Source organism: Coffea arabica, chromosome 9c, assembly GCF_036785885.1.
Source record: "Coffea arabica cultivar ET-39 chromosome 9c, Coffea Arabica ET-39 HiFi, whole genome shotgun sequence".
In the NCBI taxonomy this organism is placed as follows: Eukaryota; Viridiplantae; Streptophyta; class Magnoliopsida; order Gentianales; family Rubiaceae; genus Coffea; species Coffea arabica.
In genome coordinates this window covers 34,029,485-34,050,234 of record NC_092326.1, presented here as the reverse complement: position 1 = coordinate 34,050,234, position 20,750 = coordinate 34,029,485, and the positions used below count along the sequence as shown (strand labels likewise).

Below are 20,750 nucleotides of genomic sequence, written 5' to 3'. Positions count from 1 at the left end.
ATGTGTCTTGATCTCAAATTGCACGTTTTTTTGGTTTTCTGCATTCTAGAACAGTATTGAAACAAGATTATGCCGTCACCTGAAACCTTGGATAAAAAACACAAATCAAGATTTCAAGAGCAGTTTGGCACACACAGCTTGAAAAAAAAAAAAGGAAAGCGTTTTCTCCATCAGGAACAACGAATGCAATGATTATGCAGTCATTCGTTGAGTTCTGAATCTTAACACCAAGTTTTCACTGCAAAATGGCAATCAACTTCGTTTTCAGAAGCCTTCAGTCTATTCAACCTGGCCCTTTCACACTTCACCTCTCCATCCAGCAAATTAATTTTCATGCCAGCTTTCTCCGTTTTGGAGGCAAACAGTTGGGTTCTAAATGTAAAGAACTCTCTGAAATGCCATAATCTCCAACACCAGGGACTTTACAAAAAGGAATCCTGTGGGAAAAACTATGGATCTCAGCTCTTGAAATTTCACAAATCATTTCAAAGCCGTCCAGCTGCAGCCGCTGAAAAAAAGTGAAGCAGCCCTTCACTTCACCCAGCCTCGCTACCACAATCTTCTCTCTTTCTGAGAAGTCTGATAGAACTTCAACAATCCAATATTCACAACTTTCTAGATCAGAAAGCTTCCACTCACAGTTCCACCTTTGGTACATAGCCCAAATCTCGCCTTTCGCAGGATAAATCACGTAGCCAGGCATAGTTTTCCCAACCTTGACTAGATGTGATAACTGCGAAATTTTCATACCCATGATTACGTCTCCAACGCTAAATGCTCCACATGCGATAGGTAAACTCTTCTGCCGCCAATTATTATCCAAGTCAGGTTCAGGTTCAGGTTCAGGTTCAGGTTCCAAAAATTTAACAAGTACTTGGGTTCTTGAGAACACGTTGTGTATAACCACATACTGCCGAGGCATTTTATCTCTTCCACAGTAGACAGCCCAAACCTGACCTGTCAAACTAGAAAGATTTGGGCTTTTTCTCTCCGACATTATTGCATCATCATCTGCTTTACCACCTGACTCTTCCATCTTCCACATCTCTGCCTCGTCTGGTTTTCCTCTCATATTATTTGGCAATGCTAACTGGTCAACCTCCAACATCCCACTGACTACTCCATCAATCTCTTCTCCAGTTAACCTATATGCCAGAACCTTGTGGGATAGGGAGTATAACATGCGTGGAAGGACGCGAACAGTGATGGAAATGCCTCCTCCTGTTTCCCTCTGAAAAATGCTCCTGAAACCTGGAACCTTCACCAAATACGTGCAGTCAAATCCAGTATATGTTGAAAAATCTGAGAGAATTTCAACTAATCTATAGTTGCAACTATTTGTAACTTCAGGATTGTAGGACCATTCTTCGAGGTTCCAATCCTCATAAACCGCCCAAACCTCACCTTTCTGTGGATACATGTCAAACTGTTGTGCTGCCACTTCAGTAGTCAGAGAGCATTTGTAGGAGAACTGCAAAGGTGCAATTACCTGTTCCCCCGACTCCAAGTCCAGTCGAAAAGATCCACATCCAACAGGTAGCCCGGCCTCACACCATCTTCTCTCTGCATTAGTAACTGGAATTGGTTTCAGCCACATCACAGTAACTGTAGACATAGACCTGGCGATAATTTGAGCATATCGGCGATTTTGATGTTCATTTGATTGATAGTGTGTCGCCCATATTTGGCCTATTGCCATATTATCTACTTCTCTGTCATCATCGAAGTTGTAGATATCCTGATAAAGCACTTCATGGGCCATATTTCTGGAAGAGGATGGATGATCCCTTGAAACAGCATGGTTCTGTTCTGATAGAGTGTTCACGTCAAGCATAACTTCTGCCATATCTCCTTCGGAAGTATTACTGGTAGAATTTGACCAAGCTCCTCCATTTCTCATTAGATGCATGCCCGTTGTCAAACAATCCTGACTCCTTGTCCCCAGGTTTTCTAAAGATACATTTTGACAATCACCAGAGGCTAGAGCAGACATTCCTCCCTTCATTTCAGACAATTCAGAGGAAATTGTTGCTTCTAGAGGAGGTGATTCATAATTTTCCCAGGCAGTGCTACGTTGCAAATTGAATTCAGAACGCTTTTGATTGTCAGAAAGCACAAAGAAAGCATCCTCTATGAGTTTAAGAGCCACATCTGTACCTGGGAAGTTATGCTTCAAAGGTTGCAGCATGTTTCTAAGTTTCTGATACTGATGCTTTATGTCAAATGTCTTGGCTGATGGCACAAGTTGAAGGACCCAGTAGTAGTCAATCTCACAACCTGGAAAGTTGATATTGGCAGCTGATAGGATTTCACATACAGTCTGCTTAGGAACAATTTCACCAAGCGGAAAAAGATTACGGGCTCTTTGCAAAGTATCCCTTGCACCAGCATAGTCTTCATTATGAATCATGTTCTCCACTTTCTCCTTTACACGAAGAGCCTCCAATTCTCTGTTATACTCCTCTATCCTGCTCATCATGTTTCATGTTCCCAGAGTCATGAAATTTCTCGAATTGATGCTCCTAATGTGCCAAGAAGCACAATTGATTATCACTTAGCGATGCAGATTAAGTGAAGCTAATTCAAAAGGAGGCAAGGAATGACGGAACTAAGGAAGTATTCACAGTTTAACACACATAAATGTTCAAAGAGATGAACTCCACAATGACATTAGCAGTGACAAATGCACTGTAGTTAGGCAGCAATTTCTTTGAAAGTTATTTTATGCTTGGAAGGATAAGAGTGGCTTTTCAACCAAACTCACATGTAAAGTCTAACAAATGAGATACATATTGCATGGAACTCAGACAAAAATTTACAGAAATTCGAGATTTGAAAGTCTTTCTATGGTAAAATAAGGACTAAAGTACCTAAATATCACATCCAAATTCAGCAGATCACAATCCCTCACTAGTAAGCCTTTGACAATATGTTACCAGTTAAATTTATGAGCCAGCTTTCTGAAGTTTTGCATTCCCTACGTAACCTCCATAGCCTCTGAGAATGAAATGGAAATCCCATGAGGTTTTAACGACACGAAAAGAAAGATCTAAATAGAAAAGTAATGAATTTATAAAAAATGCAAAGCAACCAATGAATGCCGCCAAAGAACCAAAGGCCAAGGTGATAAAGCCATCCAATTTGACAATTCCCCAGCATGGTAAAATCCATCAAACATCCTGACTAAAGGCCCTCTCATAATAACAATTACTAGTATATAATAATACTCAAATTCCTTTAACTGGGCAAGCATGCATTTTTTTTTCTGCAAAATTTTCCTTTTTTACAATAAATCAACCCCGTTAAAGAACATGGAGAAATAACGTCAGTATTCATCTTCAATCAGTAAAATAAAGCAAGCACCTTTTTATGATCAAGAAACAGCAAAAGTTCAAATTTTTAAACCGAAGCAGAACGTTAGAACCACCAGAAAATACAAAAACAAGCATTGCCCTCACGTAAATCTTCTGGTTCTTCCAAAATAAAAGTTCGACACAAAAATCCCATTAGCATTACAACTAAAAGCTTGCAGCTTTAAGTTTTTCGTACAGCAAAATGCAAGAATGAGCATTTGCATGCATATATGCGACTGTGTTAAAAAGTAAAGATGAGGAAATGAAATTTATGTCTGAAAAGACTAACCTATCAGAAGAAGCTAAAGGTTACTGGATTGATATTTGAGATGAAAAGAAGATGTGAAAAAGCAGAGATTTTTGTTTTCTGGGGTCGGAAAGAATGAACGTCAATTGGCTTCTTGTACCTTTCTCATGAACCAGTCTACCATTACAGCATTCCCATTACTACACATACCACTTACCCCTGCCAGCTTTTTTTTTTTTTTAAATTTTTTTTCATGGTACGAAAGCAAAAAATCAATGAAAAACAGAAGAAGGAGATTTGCTTCCCAGAATAATCTAAAAAGTTTTCCATCGTTTATCCAACATCAAATAGTACATTAGCTTATAAATAGTGCGTTATGAATGGTGCTGTGTACTTATGTACTAGGTTGCATCTTTGGAAATTTTATATACGAGAATAGTCATAGACAATTAAAGCAAAGTTTAGTGAAAATAGTTTTGACTACTGGCGTAGTAGATTACCAGTAATTCTCCAATTTGCAGCTTTGGAATTTAAGATTAATATCAGTGCCTTTTTTAATTAGTGTATAGCAATTAGTGGGTATGTGGGTACTTCTTTTATAGCGCTTCCCATCCTATCCCATGTATGGTACTATGAAATTGTGAATTGTTGACGGATTGGATGATTTGCATTTTGCAAAATTAAAAAAAAAAATGTCATGATTGATTTCATTTTCTAGTCTATTTTGATACCACTTGCAAGTTGACAATCATTGAACGAATTGATGGATGGCTGCCATTGAATGCCTTGTCTGACCAGATTAAATTGAAAACGATGGAAATCTCGCAAATACATATTATTGTTGGTATCTAATCCAAATTTAAGGTTAACTTCGATCTTGGACATCAAAGCAAAAGCAAATTCTTTAAAAAGAACAGCATGAATTTCTCCAAATATCATATATTCTTTAAAGAATTGTATTGTTATTCATATCATGCTATGACATGCAAACAACAACTTCACAGGTCGTTTCATAAGATCTAATTCAATTATTGTTGTCATTGATAAAAGGATCTTGCCAAGAGATAAAATTGGAAGCTTCTTATGAATTTTACAGAAAAAAAAAAAAGGGGTTCCCTTCATCCCTTGTCCATGTCCACTGCTGCCTTTGCAAAAGCGTATTCTCTCTTTCTGTCTTTTCATTTTTTTCTTTTCCCTGTTACGATTTTCAAGAAAAGAGGAAAGAAAAGTGGCTATGCCAAAGTGGGTGGCCATTTAAACTTTGGAGTTGGCAAAGGATAGGGGAGGCATTTGGCGCGCACTAATGTGTCATGTTAGACAGTTAATCATTGCATCTCAAAATTAAATACATCAACCACTGGTACTAACTGTTTAGTCACTGCCCCAGGCACCTCACCTCTAGTGCTATAGCTGCTACAATAATCAAATAGTACTAATATTGGAAATCTGCTACTCTGGACTGGATTGGATTGGATTCATTTAACAAGTAATTAAACCCCACTGTGGAAATTATTAAGGAAAATTCAATTTAAAAAGCACCAAGATAGAAATGAGAATTGAAACATGAGCATCCCCACAACGGTATTTTTCCATTTTTTAGTGACAGCCATGAAATATCGCATAAATTGGTCCCCCTTTCCCATATTGTCTCCTCTATTTTCGCTCTGTTCTGACCTCTATCAACAATTTCCGACTCCCTTTTCATTTTTAGTCTCTCTTCTTTCTGCCCTTTACTTTTCTTGGCCTTCTTTTAACTTGAAGACAAGAATTTTCCAATTCAAGATTGTGTAGCATGATATTTTTAATGGGTTTTTTTTAAAAGAAAATTTTGAGGATTCTTTTTATAAAAGAATATTAATGGTTAGATTTGTCGGTGGGGATAGTGATCATGGTCATATGAAGTTGGGTTGGATTGCTAGTTGATGCTATATTGCAGAGGATCAGATGCAAGAGGAAAAGATGCAGTTCGCAAGGCTTGATGATTCACCGATGTTCCGGCAACAGGTTTTAGTTCAATTCTTTGTCCCCATTTATGTACTTCTGACTTTTTTTTTTTTTTCCGTGAATCAATTCTCACATAATGATAATACCGTGGAAATATTAATTTGCTTTCATTAGGCACGGTGTTAGTTTATGCTTTCTGCTGATCATTGCATTTTTTGGGTCAATGGCAACATTGACTTGTGTTGCAACAGAGACTTTGGTTATTCACCTGAGCAAGATTTATATGTGTTGGATCATAGTCAGATGCATTGGACCCTCAAGGTCCAATGCTCTTTTGAGTGCACCATGTGGCTTGACAAGAGCTCGAAACCAGTGTGGAAAATGCTAATTTTAGACTACAAGTAGCACACTTTCAAGAAGTAAAAACAACCTACTAATGAGAAGTATTACGCCAGGAATTAGGAGTCATGTTACTTACTAGCTAATATATTTGTTACAGCTTGTTTCCTTTACTGTCTAGTCTGCTAGTGTTTTACAGACAGAATCTCAATTACTTGTCGGATTTTTCATTTGCCAAACTGAGATGCACAACCTTGACAAAATAGCATCACTTTGCTTGTTCATTCTAAAACTGTACTACTACAACTATATTCTTAAAACTTTACTTGTCAATCAGATCCAATGTTTGGAAGAGAGTGCTGAGAATTTAAGGGAAAGAAGTGTAAAGTTCTTTAAAGGATGCCGGAAGTACACGTAAGTCTAAACCTCCATTTTCTTTCAGTATCCTGCATACATGTTCCTTCTATGATTCCACTTCTTATCATGTATAGAATGGTTGCAATTAAGTGCAGTTAAGTATGATCATTACTCCGCTATAGCTACTGAACATTTGTTTATGTATTAGTTAAATTCTGCACTCTGCATTCATCTAATCAGGTCTTTTTTGATACATAACTTCGTATTCCAAGTTCTTCTATTTTAGTTTTATAACATACTTTAAACGGTAGTCTTCTGATTTTGCTAGAAAGATAAAATCACAAGAAATAGGAAACTAGGTTCTGTTTCTTCCATGTCTAAATTCACATCATTAGATGAAATTTGTTGACATTGATATACTTTTTGAATCAAGGGCCTTTTGGCATAAGACAGGATAGGAACAAGAGCTATTTATGCTGACTTAAATTTCAAATGTAGCTGTAAAAATGGGGGTGTGGAGAGGGATACAACTGTCTTTCAAGCTTGTTTGGGTGTATTAACGAGGAGAAATACCTCCAAGATGATGTTGTGGATGGGTAATCACAACTGCAATGCACGGATTTTGTGCTTAACTAATTTCCTTTTAGAAAACCATCTAAGTTTAAAGAGAATCTTGGTCGATGAAATTGAGCTGATTGGAAATGAAATTTCTACCTAATGAAGCTCTTTGACTTCTCTTGCCTTCTTCTTCTAATACAGTAATGTTGTTTTGCGTTGTTAAAGAATCCCTTCTCAGATTGTTTGATATGATTGAATTGTTAATTGCTCATTGCAGCAGATATCAGCCTCTGAAATATTGGTAAACTAGATACTGAGAGGATTCACTAATTTCTTTTTGGGCCATGAAACTGTCTATTAATTTCTGTTGCAAATATACTTGGATAACTCTTTATTGTTAAACTTGCTCATCATGAAGTATACACTTGATATTTGTTTGTTCAAATTTTCCAGAGAAGGTCTTGGAGAAGCATACGATAGGGACATTGCTTTTGCAAGTGCTCTTGAAACATTTGGAGGCGGTCACAATGATCCCATTTCTGTTGCATTTGGAGGTACTTTTTGTTTATTTTCTGTATGAGTTGTTTTCCAGCTTGGAAATTTTCAGACTTGTATGAATTGGTTTCCTCTTAATGCTCCAAAACTTGTGATTATCAAAATGTAGCTAGGAGTTCAAAAACACTTGGGCCCCATGTGCATGAAATCTGTCGCTATACCTGCTGAATCTCTGCATGTCATTTTCTGACAGATTATGTTGAGAACTTTATCTAGTGGTATAAAATTGACAAAAGAAAGTAAAACTTGAAAAAGGCAGCACCCTTCTCAGCAGAACTTGATATACATGTCCTGAATATCAAGTCATGGGATTTCAGTCAAGTAAATCTAGTCATAATTGTTCAAAATGAAGTGAAGATTAACATACTGCTTTCTTCCAAGCAAGCAGGATGTATTTGTTTTGCCAGCGTATTTGTTTGTTCATCTTTCGGTCTCCTTTTTTTTTTTTGGGTCAATCATTCATCTTTTGCAGGTTTTAATGCTGATGGAGTTTAATATTGAATATGTTAGGCCCTGATATGGCTAAGTTTGCAATTGCTCTGAGAGAAATTGGAATGTACAAGGAAGTTCTTCGATCGCAGGTGATAAATCTTCTTTCAATTTTGAAAGAGCTCATTTTGTTCTTTTTGCTCTTTACTAAAAGTAGTTTCATAAGAATCTACTAAAAGTACTTTCAGTTTCCTTGGCTTCCTTTGATCTAATATGCAATTAATATATAGATACATTAACTTCTTCGGCACCATGGCATTTAACCTAGTCTTATATCTGTTTTAATTCCTCTCCTTACTTTCCAATTTTTCAGGTGGAGCACATACTAAATGATAGGCTACTGCACTTTGCTAATGTTGATCTTCAAGATGTCAAGGTACTAGCCATCACTTTGAGTTTAGGCTTTTGCTCTATAAAATGAAGGAGGTGCTCAGAATATAATCCTGTTTGGTCTTCAAGGAATGCATATTTCTCTCTTTGATGTCTCCCCCATAGTTTCTTGTTGTGTCCTTGTTCGCAAGTCACCCTGGTCTCCACGGTCTTAAACACTTTTTCTGGTGTTATAGGTAGGTTAATGTGCTTGCATGTGTTCTCAATAAATAAATGCATATTGAACTGGAATAAAGCAAATGAAATAAGTGGGAGATTAGAATTTCACCTCAGTTATGACTTATTTTATATTCTGAGATTGCACATTAGATGATGCTTAATAATAGGGTCACCTGTTGTTGTTACTCTGTTACTTGTAATACTGTTTATATGTATATATCATTATAACTCTGCATGACTTCCCTCCTACTATTATATATTGAAGGATCTTTTCCATTCTAATCAACACAATCATGTAAATTGCAGGAAGCTCGTAAGCGTTTTGATAAGGCTAATGTTACTTATGACCAGGTATTACATGATTACACCTCAGCAGTTTGCTGATTTTATTTTCTCAAATCAATTTTTTATGAGAAGCTCAGTTGATCTATAAAAATTCCTATTTCATTTACTGTCATTATTGGCAGTGCTGAGAAACCTACTCTCATGTTATGTTTAGATTATGACTTCAGTTGCTTAATAGATCCTTTAGCATTTCCATGTCAATCCTTTAGTCCACTGACATGCCAGGCAGCTTGAGGATTAGAGATAATTAGCAGTTTTATAATTTGGGGTACTTAGGAAACTAAGCATCAATCTTCTTAAGTGAGTAGGAAGCTGCAGAGAACTATGAGATCCATTAAAAGTCAAAGAAATCATCCTTACTTTGGTACTTTTCCTTTCAAATATATACACTTCTATATTTAGAGCCATATCTCTCTTAAGAGTATCTCTCTTTCTCCTAGTCACGCACAAAATGGTGAGGGAGCCTATTTTGCACCGCACTGTAGATCTAAAGCTTATATTTAGTGGTTGCTGTGGGGTTTTTTAAGCTCCATTGAACTAAGTATAGGCAGAATTTTACCAACTTAACCCATCAACATACCCAATCATTAGTTGAGAAGATAGAGCACTGGCTTGTTACTCCTAATCTCTTGCTGCTGTACACTATACAGGAACCCCCCTTGTTTTGATTACAAGCTACTAAATATAACAAAATATACAATTGGAATATCTTAACATACCAATAAAGGATGTACAGTGATGAATCACATGCTGATATAGTTGGTACTTTCTTCTTTTATTGTTAACACCCTATTCCTGCCTCAGGTCCGCGAGAAGTATTTGTCATTGAGGAAAAGCACTAAAAATGATGTAGCTGCTGCGTTAGAGGAGGTATTGAGCATTAGTTTTTTACATTAAATGATTTATTACCAATTGCTTTCGTTGATCAGATAATTGGTTATGGGTAACCATTATCTGTTAAATTCTAATTTGGTAGAGGGACGTTCCAGGAACTTCATAATTCAAGATCTGTGTTTGAGCAATCACGGTTCAATCTGGTTTGTTTTAAGTTTCTAGTCATTTCTTTTTTCTATAGAACTATCAAGATATGGAATTCTCTAATTTCGAAATTGTCTTACTATAGAACTTTTTGATGAAAGGTCAGGTTGGTGCTCTTTCTACTGTTGAGGCAAAGAAACGATTCGAGTTTTTGGATGCTGTAGGTAGTGCAATGGATGCTCATCTTCGTTATTTCAAACAGGTCCTTTTATGATTAGAAGCTCTTAGTAAATGGAGATACGCTTATAATGCACATGCTGAATCCAAAAAGTGATGTCATGTACAGGGATACGAGCTATTGCATCAGATGGAGCCTTACATAAACCAGGTCCAGTTTTTCTTTTTTTATTATGGACTGATTTCTGATAACGTGTTTTAGCACCTCTTTTATTTGTCCAGTAGTTCATATCCCTGGAAGGAACATACAAGAGCATATAGGAGTAATAGTAAGATGCTTAAGAGGAGGTTGAAGAAAGCAATTACAGAGACTTATATAGAAGCTTACCCTGCCAAAGCATTGGACAAGCTACATTGCCGTAACAGCATTCCTTAGATGCATCAATGGGATCCTCCTAGAATAGGACTGGCATACATGCAAGATGTCGCCTCAATCTTACTTAAATTTCCTTACATTTCCATAATTTACCACAGATGTTGCCCAATGTTTCCCATCTATGTATTAATGTTTTACTTTAAGAAGCTCAAACTTAAAAAGTTTTTATTCAGTTGTTAAATTCTATCCTTGATCCTTCAATAGCTGATATTCTCTAAGGAATTGGTTTTGTTCATGGCTGCTTCATGATTTAGCGACTTGTCGAACTGATTGCAACTATTAATAGCAAACATGAAGTAATGGAGAATGGAGTCAAGCAGCCACTACTACGTACTTCTTGCACATGAAAACTTTATTTGTTCAATCATGAAAATAGTATGCAAAATACATTCTGGACATCCTCATTCTATCAGATATTTAAGCCAACCGCACGAACTGTTGAATATATCTATCAGCTGTTTTCCTTGTGGTTGAAGTGGTTTCTGAATGGTTTAAGCTACAGTTTTGATGTTTAATGTCTATATGATAAACTATACATATCTTGTGGAGTTTAGGGAAGCTATTCTGTTACAGGTCTTGGCTTATGCACAGCATGCAAGAGAAAGTTCCAATTATGAGCAGGCAGCTCTAAATGAAAGGATGCAGGAGTACAAAAGGCAGGTTGATCAAGAGAGTAGAAGATCATTCAATGGGTCCATTGGTTCTCCAAGTCATGATATAGTACAACAATTCCCTAGAGGTTCCCACAAAGTCATAGAGGCAGTTATGCAGTCTGCACTGGAAGGGAAGGTACTCAAATTGATATTGATTTCCTTGTAACCAAAGAGAGCTTTCCTTGGTTTCTTTTAGCATTTACTCTTTTCAATATATGTTCCTGATCTCTATGTTTATAGCTAAGTTTTCAATAGTTTAGGTGCAAACCATTAAACAAGGATATCTCTCAAAACGTTCTTCTAATTTAAGAGGTGACTGGAAGAGAAGATTTTTTGTCTTGGATAGCAGAGGAATGTTGTATTACTATCGCAAACAATGGAGCAGGTCATCTGTAAGTAATTTAAACAAAAATTTCATGTCAAAGGCTCCTTCCTTTTGGTTCCTCTCCACTTAATATGTTATTCTCTACTAGTTCCCAGGATCTGGAAGTCACTTTCATGTACATAGAAGTTCTCCCTCAGAACCCAGTTCTGGACTTCTAAGTCGTTGGTTGTCTTCTCATTATCATGGTGGTGTACACGATGAAAAGTCTGTTGCACGTCACACGGTGAACTTACTCACATCAACAATAAAAGTTGATGCAGATCAATCAGATCTGAGATTTTGCTTCAGGATAATTTCACCAGCGAAGAATTACACCTTGCAGGTAAATACTTATTAGCCTGACATGTTTAATAGTTTGAGTAGTGAGAAACTTTTTAGTTGGTGAGGCTGAATGTCTTTTGTAACCCAATTACTTAAAGACTCGTTATCTTGGGCGGTAGCTTAGTAGTTGTTTGGTCATGTAGGCAGAGAGTGCAACAGAGCAAATGGATTGGATTGATAAAATAACTGGAGTTATTGCATCTTTACTGAGTTCCCAGGAACCCGAGAAGGTAAAATCGAACTGCATCAGTGCATTCTAAACGTAGTGTTTGGTTCTCATGAATTATACTAATTCAATCATGTGCCAGCATTTTGCTGCAAGCCCCAGTAGTGAAAGTAGTTCCATCGGAAGTCCAGATTATGATCACGGGACAATTGAAGAACATTCCTCTGATAAGGAATTTGCTTCTAGGAACTTGATACGTTCATCAAAAAGTGCACTGCAGCTACATCATAGTATGAAAATTGATAAGCCAGTTGATACATTAAAAAGATTACCTGGGAACGATGTGTGCGCTGATTGTGGTGCGCTTGAACCAGACTGGGCTTCCCTGAATCTTGGTGTCCTAATCTGTATAGAGTGTTCTGGTGTTCACCGAAACCTTGGGGTACATATATCAAAGGCAAGTTTTTTTTTTATCTCAAGTTTGCGTTTTAACCTTCTCACATTTGCTGTTAATTTTCAATATCTTACAAACACATTTCTAGTGTAAAGGTTCTATCAAGACCTAGTCCTGGTTGTATATGAAAGGAATTTTGACAATAAATAGCTCATGAGAAGAAAAGTGCTGGTTGCTCATTGTAGCTGATTACTTTTAGCGCTAGTAGCAAATGATTTTCTTGGTTGCTAATCCTACATTGTTGTGTACTTCAAGTGCAGGTGAGATCCTTAGCTCTCGATGTGAAGGTCTGGGAACCTTCTGTGATAGCGTTGTTCCAGGCCTTGGGGAACGTCTTTGTGAATTCAATATGGGAGGGGCTGTTGAATGCAAGAAAAACTTTTCAGGCTGATGAAATACCAAGGCGGTAAGTGTTGCAGAGTTTTCTGCAGTTGATTATCTTGTTTTAAAGGCTTAATGTTAAATATATATATATCTTTGATGCAGGTTCTTTGAGTCTGATAAACACAAACAGTTTTTCAGTAAACCCAGTCATGATGATCATATCTCAGTTAAGGAGAAGTTCATTCATGCAAAGGTACTAACTCTTCTTCTTTTTTTATCTCTATCAGTTCAGTTGGATTATTTACTCAAATGTTCATATCTTAATTGGAAACTATACAAGTATTGTTGAATTTATTGTTGTTCGCAAACTAAGGAAGTCAATTTTACTTTAAAAAGTCACATTAAAGACAATCTCTTAGATATTGACTTTACGGTGATTTGTTAAAATGGACTCTTTTTTTTTTTTAGTTTGATGTGCAATTTAAGGGCAAAGTTTTGGCTATCATGGAATCAGACGAATCACAGATCTTTTCAAGGCATTCAGAAACCTCGGTAGACTATAATCGCTAGGTTTTGTATACTTGTTTTCTTGGAGTAGCTATAAACATGCATGGAGATGACTGCTGCGCCAATGTGACAGTTCAAAAAATAAAAAAATAAGAGCTATAAACATGCATGGACACTCAGATGAGTTTTTGTCTGATTTTGAATTGTTATCTGCACTTTCTGTACAGGGGAATACTGTTTTACTAATACGATGTTTGCTTTTTTTTTTTTTATCTGGGAAAAAGAAAAAATTAACAGCGTGTTTTCCTTTTGCAGTATGCAGAAAAACGTTTTGTTCAGAAAGTTAACGACAGTAAGCATCTTCTTTCAGTTGCCGAACAATTGTGGGAAAGTGTTCGCATGAATGATAAGAAATCAGCATACCGCCTCATTGTCATATGTGAAGTGGATGTAAACGCAATCCTTAGGCAAGCCTCACTTACTACACCATTAAGTCTAGCCAAGCCAATGAGATTGCAGGATCATGCAAATGCTCATCAGAACTTTGACAATATGGATGGTGGTTCTGTACTATCTGCAAATGCAGAAAGCATTAGTCATAGTCAGTTCATTAATTATCTTCTTGATGGCTGTTCCTTGCTTCACCTGGCCTGCCAAATTGCTGATGTCAGTATGGTAGAGTTGCTCCTACAACATGGTGCAAATATAAATTCTTGTGATTCAAGGGGTCAGGCACCATTGCATCATGCTATAATAAGAGGAAGAATTGCAATTGTCAAGCTTCTGCTTACTAGGTAATTCTTGCATCTGACTAGATTTCTATTATGTTCTTTTCTTTTTCCAATCAACAGATCCTATGCTTCTTTGTTTTCATTGTGGAGAATCCTCATCTTTTTTTTTTTTTTTTTCGGGGTCCATGTTCAGTTTATCCTCAGTTTCCAAGTGTGATTTTTGTTTATCAGTATAAGAAGGAACTTCAACTTCCTGAAGTTGTGCATTGTCTAAACACCTAGTTCAAGTCCTTCATTGATACAATGCATGACTAAGTCAGCTGTTAGTAATTAATTCATATACTAGAAGACTTTTATTTCCAAATCTAAACATCTAGTAGGGAGTGTGCGTTCGAAAGTTTTTAACTGCTGCTCATGTGACCCCTTGGATGGCAGGGGAGCTGACCCGCAAGCTCCAGATAAGGAAGGTAAAACACCTTTACAGCTTGTTAAAGAATCTGACCTCGATGATGTTGAGATAATTGCTGTCTTGAAAAATGCTAGCAGATAGCCTTGGATCCATGAATCAGAGGTAGAAATGAAAACTTTCGAATGTACTAAATCGGTGCTCTTCTACCCTGGGATCTGAGGTAGTTTGAATATGGCTAGTCAGGTTCTTACCAGTTAAACCATGCAAGGGAGTTACCTCACTTTCGTCTCCCACTGGGTGCATGCCTTTTTCTGAAAGACACAATGTGGTACCAAAAACAGTGTAAAGATGCACGATGCTCGTGTTTGTGTGCCATCCTTTCTGGTTTCTTTTCTTTTGAGATTGGCTAGGATGAATATGCTGTGGCTGTATATAACTTTTTTAAGTAATTTCAGGATGACTCTGTGACCATGGGACTCCTATTGTACTTGAGCTGTCCCCAGAAATGTGCTGTTAGGACGCTTAGGATGGATAATAGTTGTATGATTTGCATTGAATCTTGAAAAATTTTGATTTCTTTCCTTTTGAAATTGCTTCCACCGTTTCTCTGTCTTGTTTTTCCTGTTTTGATTTACAATCAAAGAGCGATAAAAGTAGTCCCTTCATTGTACCTTGGTCCTCCTCATTCAATTCAATCCATGGTAACCCCAAATCTGCCTGTATCCTTCGGCAGAAAGCAAAATTAATTTTTATTGTATACTCAGTTTCCGAGTGTAATTGGGATTTTATCACGTTAAAATTATGAGGCTTTAGCCTCATGGAATAATTAGAAGGATTTTGTGGCAACAAATAATAACGTTAAACAAAAATCATTATGAGCATAAAATGAAGAAGTAAAACTATATGGTATCTGCCCAAGCCTTATATTTTCCAACTCGAACTGCCAATTCCCTTTTTACTTGGATTCCCACTTCTCAATCATCCATCCAGCTACTAATTAGACTAAACAACAATACATAACATTCAGTAATCAAAGTGGAAATCTTTTACTCTTTCCCGATTTTCATAATTTTGTTTCGTCAAAGACACTAATTATCAGTGTAGAACAAAACAAGTCATCAGCGAATGCAGAAAATCAGACACATTGATCCACCAAGTCCCATTTGTTTGTCCACCTAAATTTGGTATCAGGCACGAAAACCAATTCCACAAATTTATCGCATAACATCTTCATCAGTGTGACTCGAGCCAGTGATCACCAGAAGCTTTTTGGTGACTAAACATTAACAGTGGTCCTCATTGAAACAGAAAAAGACTGCAGAGGATTGCCAATTTATAAGAATGAACTGCATGTTGATACAGCTTGATTTTTGGTACAATTCACTTGGGAGAAAAGTGGGAGTGTGTAGCTCAAAATGCTCCAGGGAGCATGCAGTCCGAAGTTTCCCTAATCACTCTGCGCTATGAGCAAAGTGTTTCTTCAAACTTTTGCTGGTCTGCCTCGTGTTTTTACCAGTGCCTGCTCAGTGGAGAGACAAAACGTAAAGCAGCAATTTGCAAAGCAATATAATAACTCACTCATGCTAAAATACAATACAAGAAACAAAAGAATCATCAACAGTAAAACACAGCGCTCCAATCTGGCATACCAAATTGCAGTTCATGATTCCCCTAAAATCGTTGTAAGATGTGCAACCTTGTCCATCAGATGTCCTTAAGCTAGCAAGGATCGAAAACCCTGCTCAAGAGGTGGACAGAAGTAAACAATCCAGGAATAAGTAGCTCAACAAAAGTAGTACATAAACATATATATACATATAACGTGCAGCTCAATACCCCGCAATACTTCAGAAGATTAGAAATTATTCTGATCAGATAATCATTGATAATTAGCATTGTCAACATAAGATGCCATGTGCACATCAAAAGCTATTTGCATTAGAAACATCAGGAAAAAACACAGATAAAATGAAACAACGCAAGGATAGATGAATAACTTAGGCTGAATATCTAGGGACATACTAGAGCCAACAAATCCTATTACATTAAAAACATAGAAGGCATAATTATTACCTTTTAAGCTCAAAACCCTTTGCTTCTTTTACCACCTGCTATTGCTAAAGGTAGTACCATGGAGCACATCACCTGCAAAATGAACTCAAATCAGTTTGTTAAGCATGGGATTTTACTCCTCCATTAAGTAACTGAAGCCATGACCTAAAGTAGCATCTATGCTTTTGCTGAGGGCCAAGAGTCCCCTAGCATACTTAGGGTTATGTGTTCAGGTGTGTGCACATACATGCCTCTGTGTGACAGCATCTCATAAAGAACCGCACCAACCCCAACACCCCCTCCTCCCCCCCCCCCCCCCCAAAAACCCATTTTTCTGTCCCCAATAGCCGAAAAGAAGGAAATAAGAAAACAGGAGGCAATTTCGTATTCCTGCCATGGAAGTAAAGATCCCAACTACAATCATGAAACTGGTTTCAACAAAAACATGCAACCCTTTCAAGTTCTACAAAAAACGAAACATAATCACATTGTAAATAAAAGAACAAGCGGACCATCTGTGCATTTTAATTGAAAGTAAAAGTCCCACCCACCCATTAAAAAAAGAGGAAAACAAAGCCATATGTATATGTATGTATATGTGTATGTATATATAACAGTAAAAAGGGAAAGGAGGAATGTGATAACAACTGAGATGAATGATGAAGTGTAGAATTTTGTATTTTCACCTTTCACAGATGTATCTTTTGATTGCAGCTGAAAACTTTCACGCAACTTAATTGCAGCAAAAACTGAGGCTGCTCACCGCACTTAATAGATCCGTCTCCTTATACAGTATCCCAAAAATCAGTCGAACAGCCAGCATAACCAAGAACGCAAAAGTCATAACTACCATCGCCTCAAACTCTGCTTAAACCTGACAAGCAACTTCTAGGGCTGCTTGCTTTGAGAGATTGCTAACACTCTCAGAATTTGCACTTATTTGGTATAGATCAATGAACTCGTTTAAAGCTGTGGATTTAGGAATCCAGCCATACCCTTTCATAATTTCTAATATTTTATCTAGTCTTCCGGAATATCCTGCCTTATTCAATCCATGGATCAAAGTACTGCACATTGCAAGACAAGGATTATATCCTTGGTTTCCAATCCTATCAAGTAATTCCATTACTCTAGAAATTTCACCATTTCCAGACAAGGTCTCAACTAGCGTTTCATTTGTCAATCCATCCAGCAATCCCTTGTCCAATGCTAGATCCCAAAGTTTAAAACCTTTTTCCAAATGTCCTCCTTTGAAATACGCACCTATCATCATGCTGTAAATCAGTTCATCAGGCTCAATGCCCCTCTCAACCAAATTTTCAAAAGCTGAAAACATTTTTGACCGATTCCCAACTTTGTTGTAACCATGTAAGAGAGACATGTAAGTGAAATTTGTTGGCTTCAGATTCCTGTTCTGCATGTCTATGAAAAGTTCCTCTGCTTCTTTGATCATCCCAGCCTTGCAATGGTAGTCAATCAAAATTGTGAAGGTTATATGATTTGGTGTGATCTTCTTATCAGTCATTTCATTCACCAAGTCAATTGCTTTAGTCAAATTTTCCCCACTTGCAAAGCCTGTCAATCAAAGTATTAAAAGTCACAATAGATGCAATGCCTTTCTGTATCATTTCATGGAACAGTAACAATGCTTTCTCTGTTTCCCCTTCCTTGCAGCACCCATTGGCAAGGGCATTGTAGACAAAAGAATCTGGTTGGAGCCCCCTTGCTGGCATTTCATTGAATAAGTTAAATGCCTCACATAGGTTTCCTGATTTGCAGTATCCGTCAATTATTGTAGTATAAGTTACACAATTGGGCGTCAAACCCTTGCCAGAGATCCCATCAAACAGTTCCCTAGATTTCTCAATGTCACCTGACTTGCATAGGCCACCTATTAATGCATTATAAGTGACAATATTTGGAAAAATACCCTTCTGGAACATTTCATCATGAAGCAAAAAGGCTTTTTCCATATTTCCTTGCTTACAAAAGCCTGAGATGAGGGAGGTGTAAGTGTAAACATCAGGACGTAAACCTGCATCATACAGATCAGACAAAACTTGCATGGCTTCTGTTAATTTTCTATTTTTCGAGAGGCCATTGATAAGAACACTATACAGTTGCAAATCTGGGAGTAATCCCCGTCCTAGCATAGAGTTGAATGTTGAAAAGGCTTGCTTAATTTCCTCTTTGCAGAAGCCATTTATCATGCATGTATAAACAACAAGATTTGGTGCAATACCACGATCAAGCATCTCCCTAAAATACCTTTCTGCTACTTCCATTTGCCCTGCCTCACTATATCCTGAGACGAAAGCCCCATATGTATATGCATTTGGCTTTAGTCCACACTTTCCCATTTCAATTAGACATGTTTTTGCTTCTTCCATTCTTCTGGCTTTGCAAAGGCCAATTATAACAGAATTATAGCAATATAGATCAGGCAAAACACCTTTCTGCAACATTTCCTTCAAGACATTGGTTGCATCTTCAAACTTACCATTCTGTACATAGCTTTTTATCATGTTTGAATAGATGATGGCATTTGGTTTGACACCACAACTGACCATTTTGTCTAGGACAAGTTTTGCACGGCAGTAATCCCCAGAACGACATAACCCATTTATTATGACACCAAAAGTATATACAGAAAGTTCCATGTTTCTCTCCTTCATCTCAGCAAGAACCTCAGAAGCCTTATCCAGACTTCCCTTTTGAATATACACTTCAATTAGATAATTAAAAGTCTGAGTTTCAGGTGCTATGCCCATTGTAGTCATCTCATTCATGAATCCACTGCCTTTTCCATCTGACCAACTTTACACAGCCCATTTATTATAGTATTGTAAGCCACAATGTTTAACTTGATTCCCTTTGCAACCATTGCATCCTTAATTCTAAATGCACCTTCTATGTTACCCTCTTTCATGAAGCCATCAATCAATGCAGTACAGGCAATTTGGTCAGGCCTGAGACCCATGTCATTCATCTCTTCCAAAATTGAGTTAGCTTCCACTGACCTCTTCTGCTTGCAGAACCCATCTATAAGTATCGAACACGTGTAACTATCTGGAATCAACCCCTTATCATCCATTGACCTCTTCAGTTGAAGCGCTTCATCCACAGCCCCCTTTCCACACAACCCTCTTATAACAACATTATAGGTAACCAAATTCGGAGTACACCCATTTTCTTCCATCACGCGTAGGATCCTTTTCGCCTCCCCAACATTCGGAATAGCTCAATCAGAAGTAATTAAACAAGCGCTTAATCTATTCAAAAAAAAAAAAAAAAAAACTTTGCAAATTTCTTGCTGTACGACAAAGTAAATGTTGGAGTTTGAAAAAGAAGACAAGAATTGCGAGGTTGATTATCCATTCAAACTGCACATGTTCAATGTATATACATACATCTTGGTTGTGTATGAGAAATTAAAAGAAACCAAAAAAAAAAAAAGAAGGGAACGAACCATATCACTTCATTTTTATTTTGTTTAAACTAGATCGCATGCTCCCTGACATAAATTCAATTACGCCAGTTGCTACTAAGATAGAGATAACGAACAATTACGGATTCAATTACCTCTATTTAGCAAAATAGCCTATATGAATAATTAATTATTGCGCACTAATCAATCATACACAAGAACTATAACAGTTAAAAGCAAGAAACATATGAATACCAATAAATGGAGGAAACAATTAAAATAAATTCGATCTCACAGTAATTGTTGAACCAAATCTTCAGTTGTCCCCTTGACTAGAATTGAGAGGTTAGTCCTCCATTAATGGAGAACAACCATGCGAAAAAGCTAAGAAAAGAAAACTAAAACTATGCTAAAAGCCTAAACTAAAACTATTGATTCCTCCCCACCTCTCGTACGTTTTCCCCTTTTTAAAACCAAAAGGAAGTCTAATGCTATCTCTAGTGGTCCCCACACCAAATTCAAAGTCTTGTACGTTTCTTTTCCTAGAGTCCAAATGACTCATGCTTCTTATCCGTGGTCCCCGCACATGTGGACAAATCCTCCAAAGTACTTGTTGTTCCAAGTCTTTCTACGTTGCTTTCTTTGAAAAGCCCAAATCTTGTGGTCCCCACCAATTCAAGGACCCAAAGGTTGAAACCCTTAGAAGTCTGCATTTTTCCATACAAGTCCCTCCTTTTTGGTAATTTTCTGCTTCACTCCTGAAATTGGTTCCAAATACCAAATATGAGTAAATATCAGCAATTAACACAATATTTGTCAGGGATAGAAGGGGAAATCAATAATAAATTTACTAACAAATTATACCCTATCATTCATCATATGAATTTGTTTAATATTTGTGACATTTTCTCTTTTGGTAATAATTCATTCATTGAGTTGTATAATAAGGTAATCTAATTAATAGGTCATAATTCAAATTTTATAGTCATACTAA

At 37.0% G+C, this 20,750-nt stretch overlaps 2 protein-coding genes and 1 pseudogene across 5 annotated transcripts; 1 reads left to right on the top strand and 2 right to left on the bottom strand.

The window, feature by feature from the left end:
• Positions 1-7: 7 nt before the first annotated feature.
• LOC140004501 (uncharacterized) lies at positions 8-3,757 on the bottom strand. 2 transcript variants are annotated; one of them, XM_072064865.1, is made up of 3 exons: positions 3,643-3,757; positions 2,871-2,997; positions 8-2,522 (listed from the first exon to the last, which is right to left on the bottom strand). In XM_072064865.1, exon 3 carries the CDS (start codon positions 2,477-2,479, stop codon positions 332-334), a length of 2,148 nt encoding a protein of 715 aa, XP_071920966.1. In that variant the 5' UTR covers positions 2,480-2,522; positions 2,871-2,997; positions 3,643-3,757; the 3' UTR covers positions 8-331. The 2 variants fall into 2 exon arrangements, with proteins under 2 accessions (XP_071920966.1, XP_071920967.1); XM_072064866.1 differs by lacking the exon at positions 2,871-2,997.
• Positions 3,758-4,959: 1,202 nt separating this feature from the next.
• On the top strand, positions 4,960-14,867 carry LOC140014304 (ADP-ribosylation factor GTPase-activating protein AGD1-like). Of its 3 annotated transcripts, XM_072064898.1 has the most exons (19): positions 4,961-5,604; positions 6,221-6,297; positions 7,252-7,352; positions 7,864-7,934; positions 8,156-8,218; positions 8,698-8,742; positions 9,541-9,606; positions 9,726-9,773; positions 9,881-9,976; positions 10,061-10,102; positions 10,901-11,116; positions 11,241-11,372; positions 11,454-11,687; positions 11,830-11,916; positions 11,995-12,309; positions 12,567-12,712; positions 12,793-12,883; positions 13,453-13,931; positions 14,304-14,867. In XM_072064898.1, the coding sequence occupies exons 1-19, from the start codon at positions 5,545-5,547 to the stop codon at positions 14,416-14,418; spliced, it is 2,484 nt and encodes an 827-aa protein (XP_071920999.1). In that variant the 5' UTR covers positions 4,961-5,544; the 3' UTR covers positions 14,419-14,867. The 3 variants fall into 3 exon arrangements, with proteins under 3 accessions (XP_071921000.1, XP_071920999.1, XP_071921001.1); XM_072064899.1 differs by lacking the exon at positions 6,221-6,297 and having other exon boundaries at positions 4,960-5,604; XM_072064900.1 differs by lacking the exon at positions 4,961-5,604 and having other exon boundaries at positions 6,282-6,297; positions 7,826-7,934.
• A 432-nt stretch (positions 14,868-15,299) lies between these two features.
• On the bottom strand, positions 15,300-19,660 carry LOC140014345 (uncharacterized; annotated as a pseudogene).
• Positions 19,661-20,750: the final 1,090 nt, after the last annotated feature.

Bases quoted from the DNA above. Each gene is read 5' to 3' on its own strand.
- LOC140004501 (XM_072064865.1), bottom strand. From the start codon at position 2,479: ATGATGAGCAGGATAGAGGAGTATAACAGAGAATTGGAGGCTCTTCGT.
- LOC140014304 (XM_072064898.1), top strand. From the start codon at position 5,545: ATGCAAGAGGAAAAGATGCAGTTCGCAAGGCTTGATGATTCACCGATG. The intron at 7,353-7,863 runs GTACTTTTTGTT...TGAATATGTTAG, and splicing joins CATTTCTGTTGCATTTGGAG to GCCCTGATATGGCTAAGTTT. The intron at 11,373-11,453 runs GTAAGTAATTTA...ATTCTCTACTAG, and splicing joins AACAATGGAGCAGGTCATCT to TTCCCAGGATCTGGAAGTCA.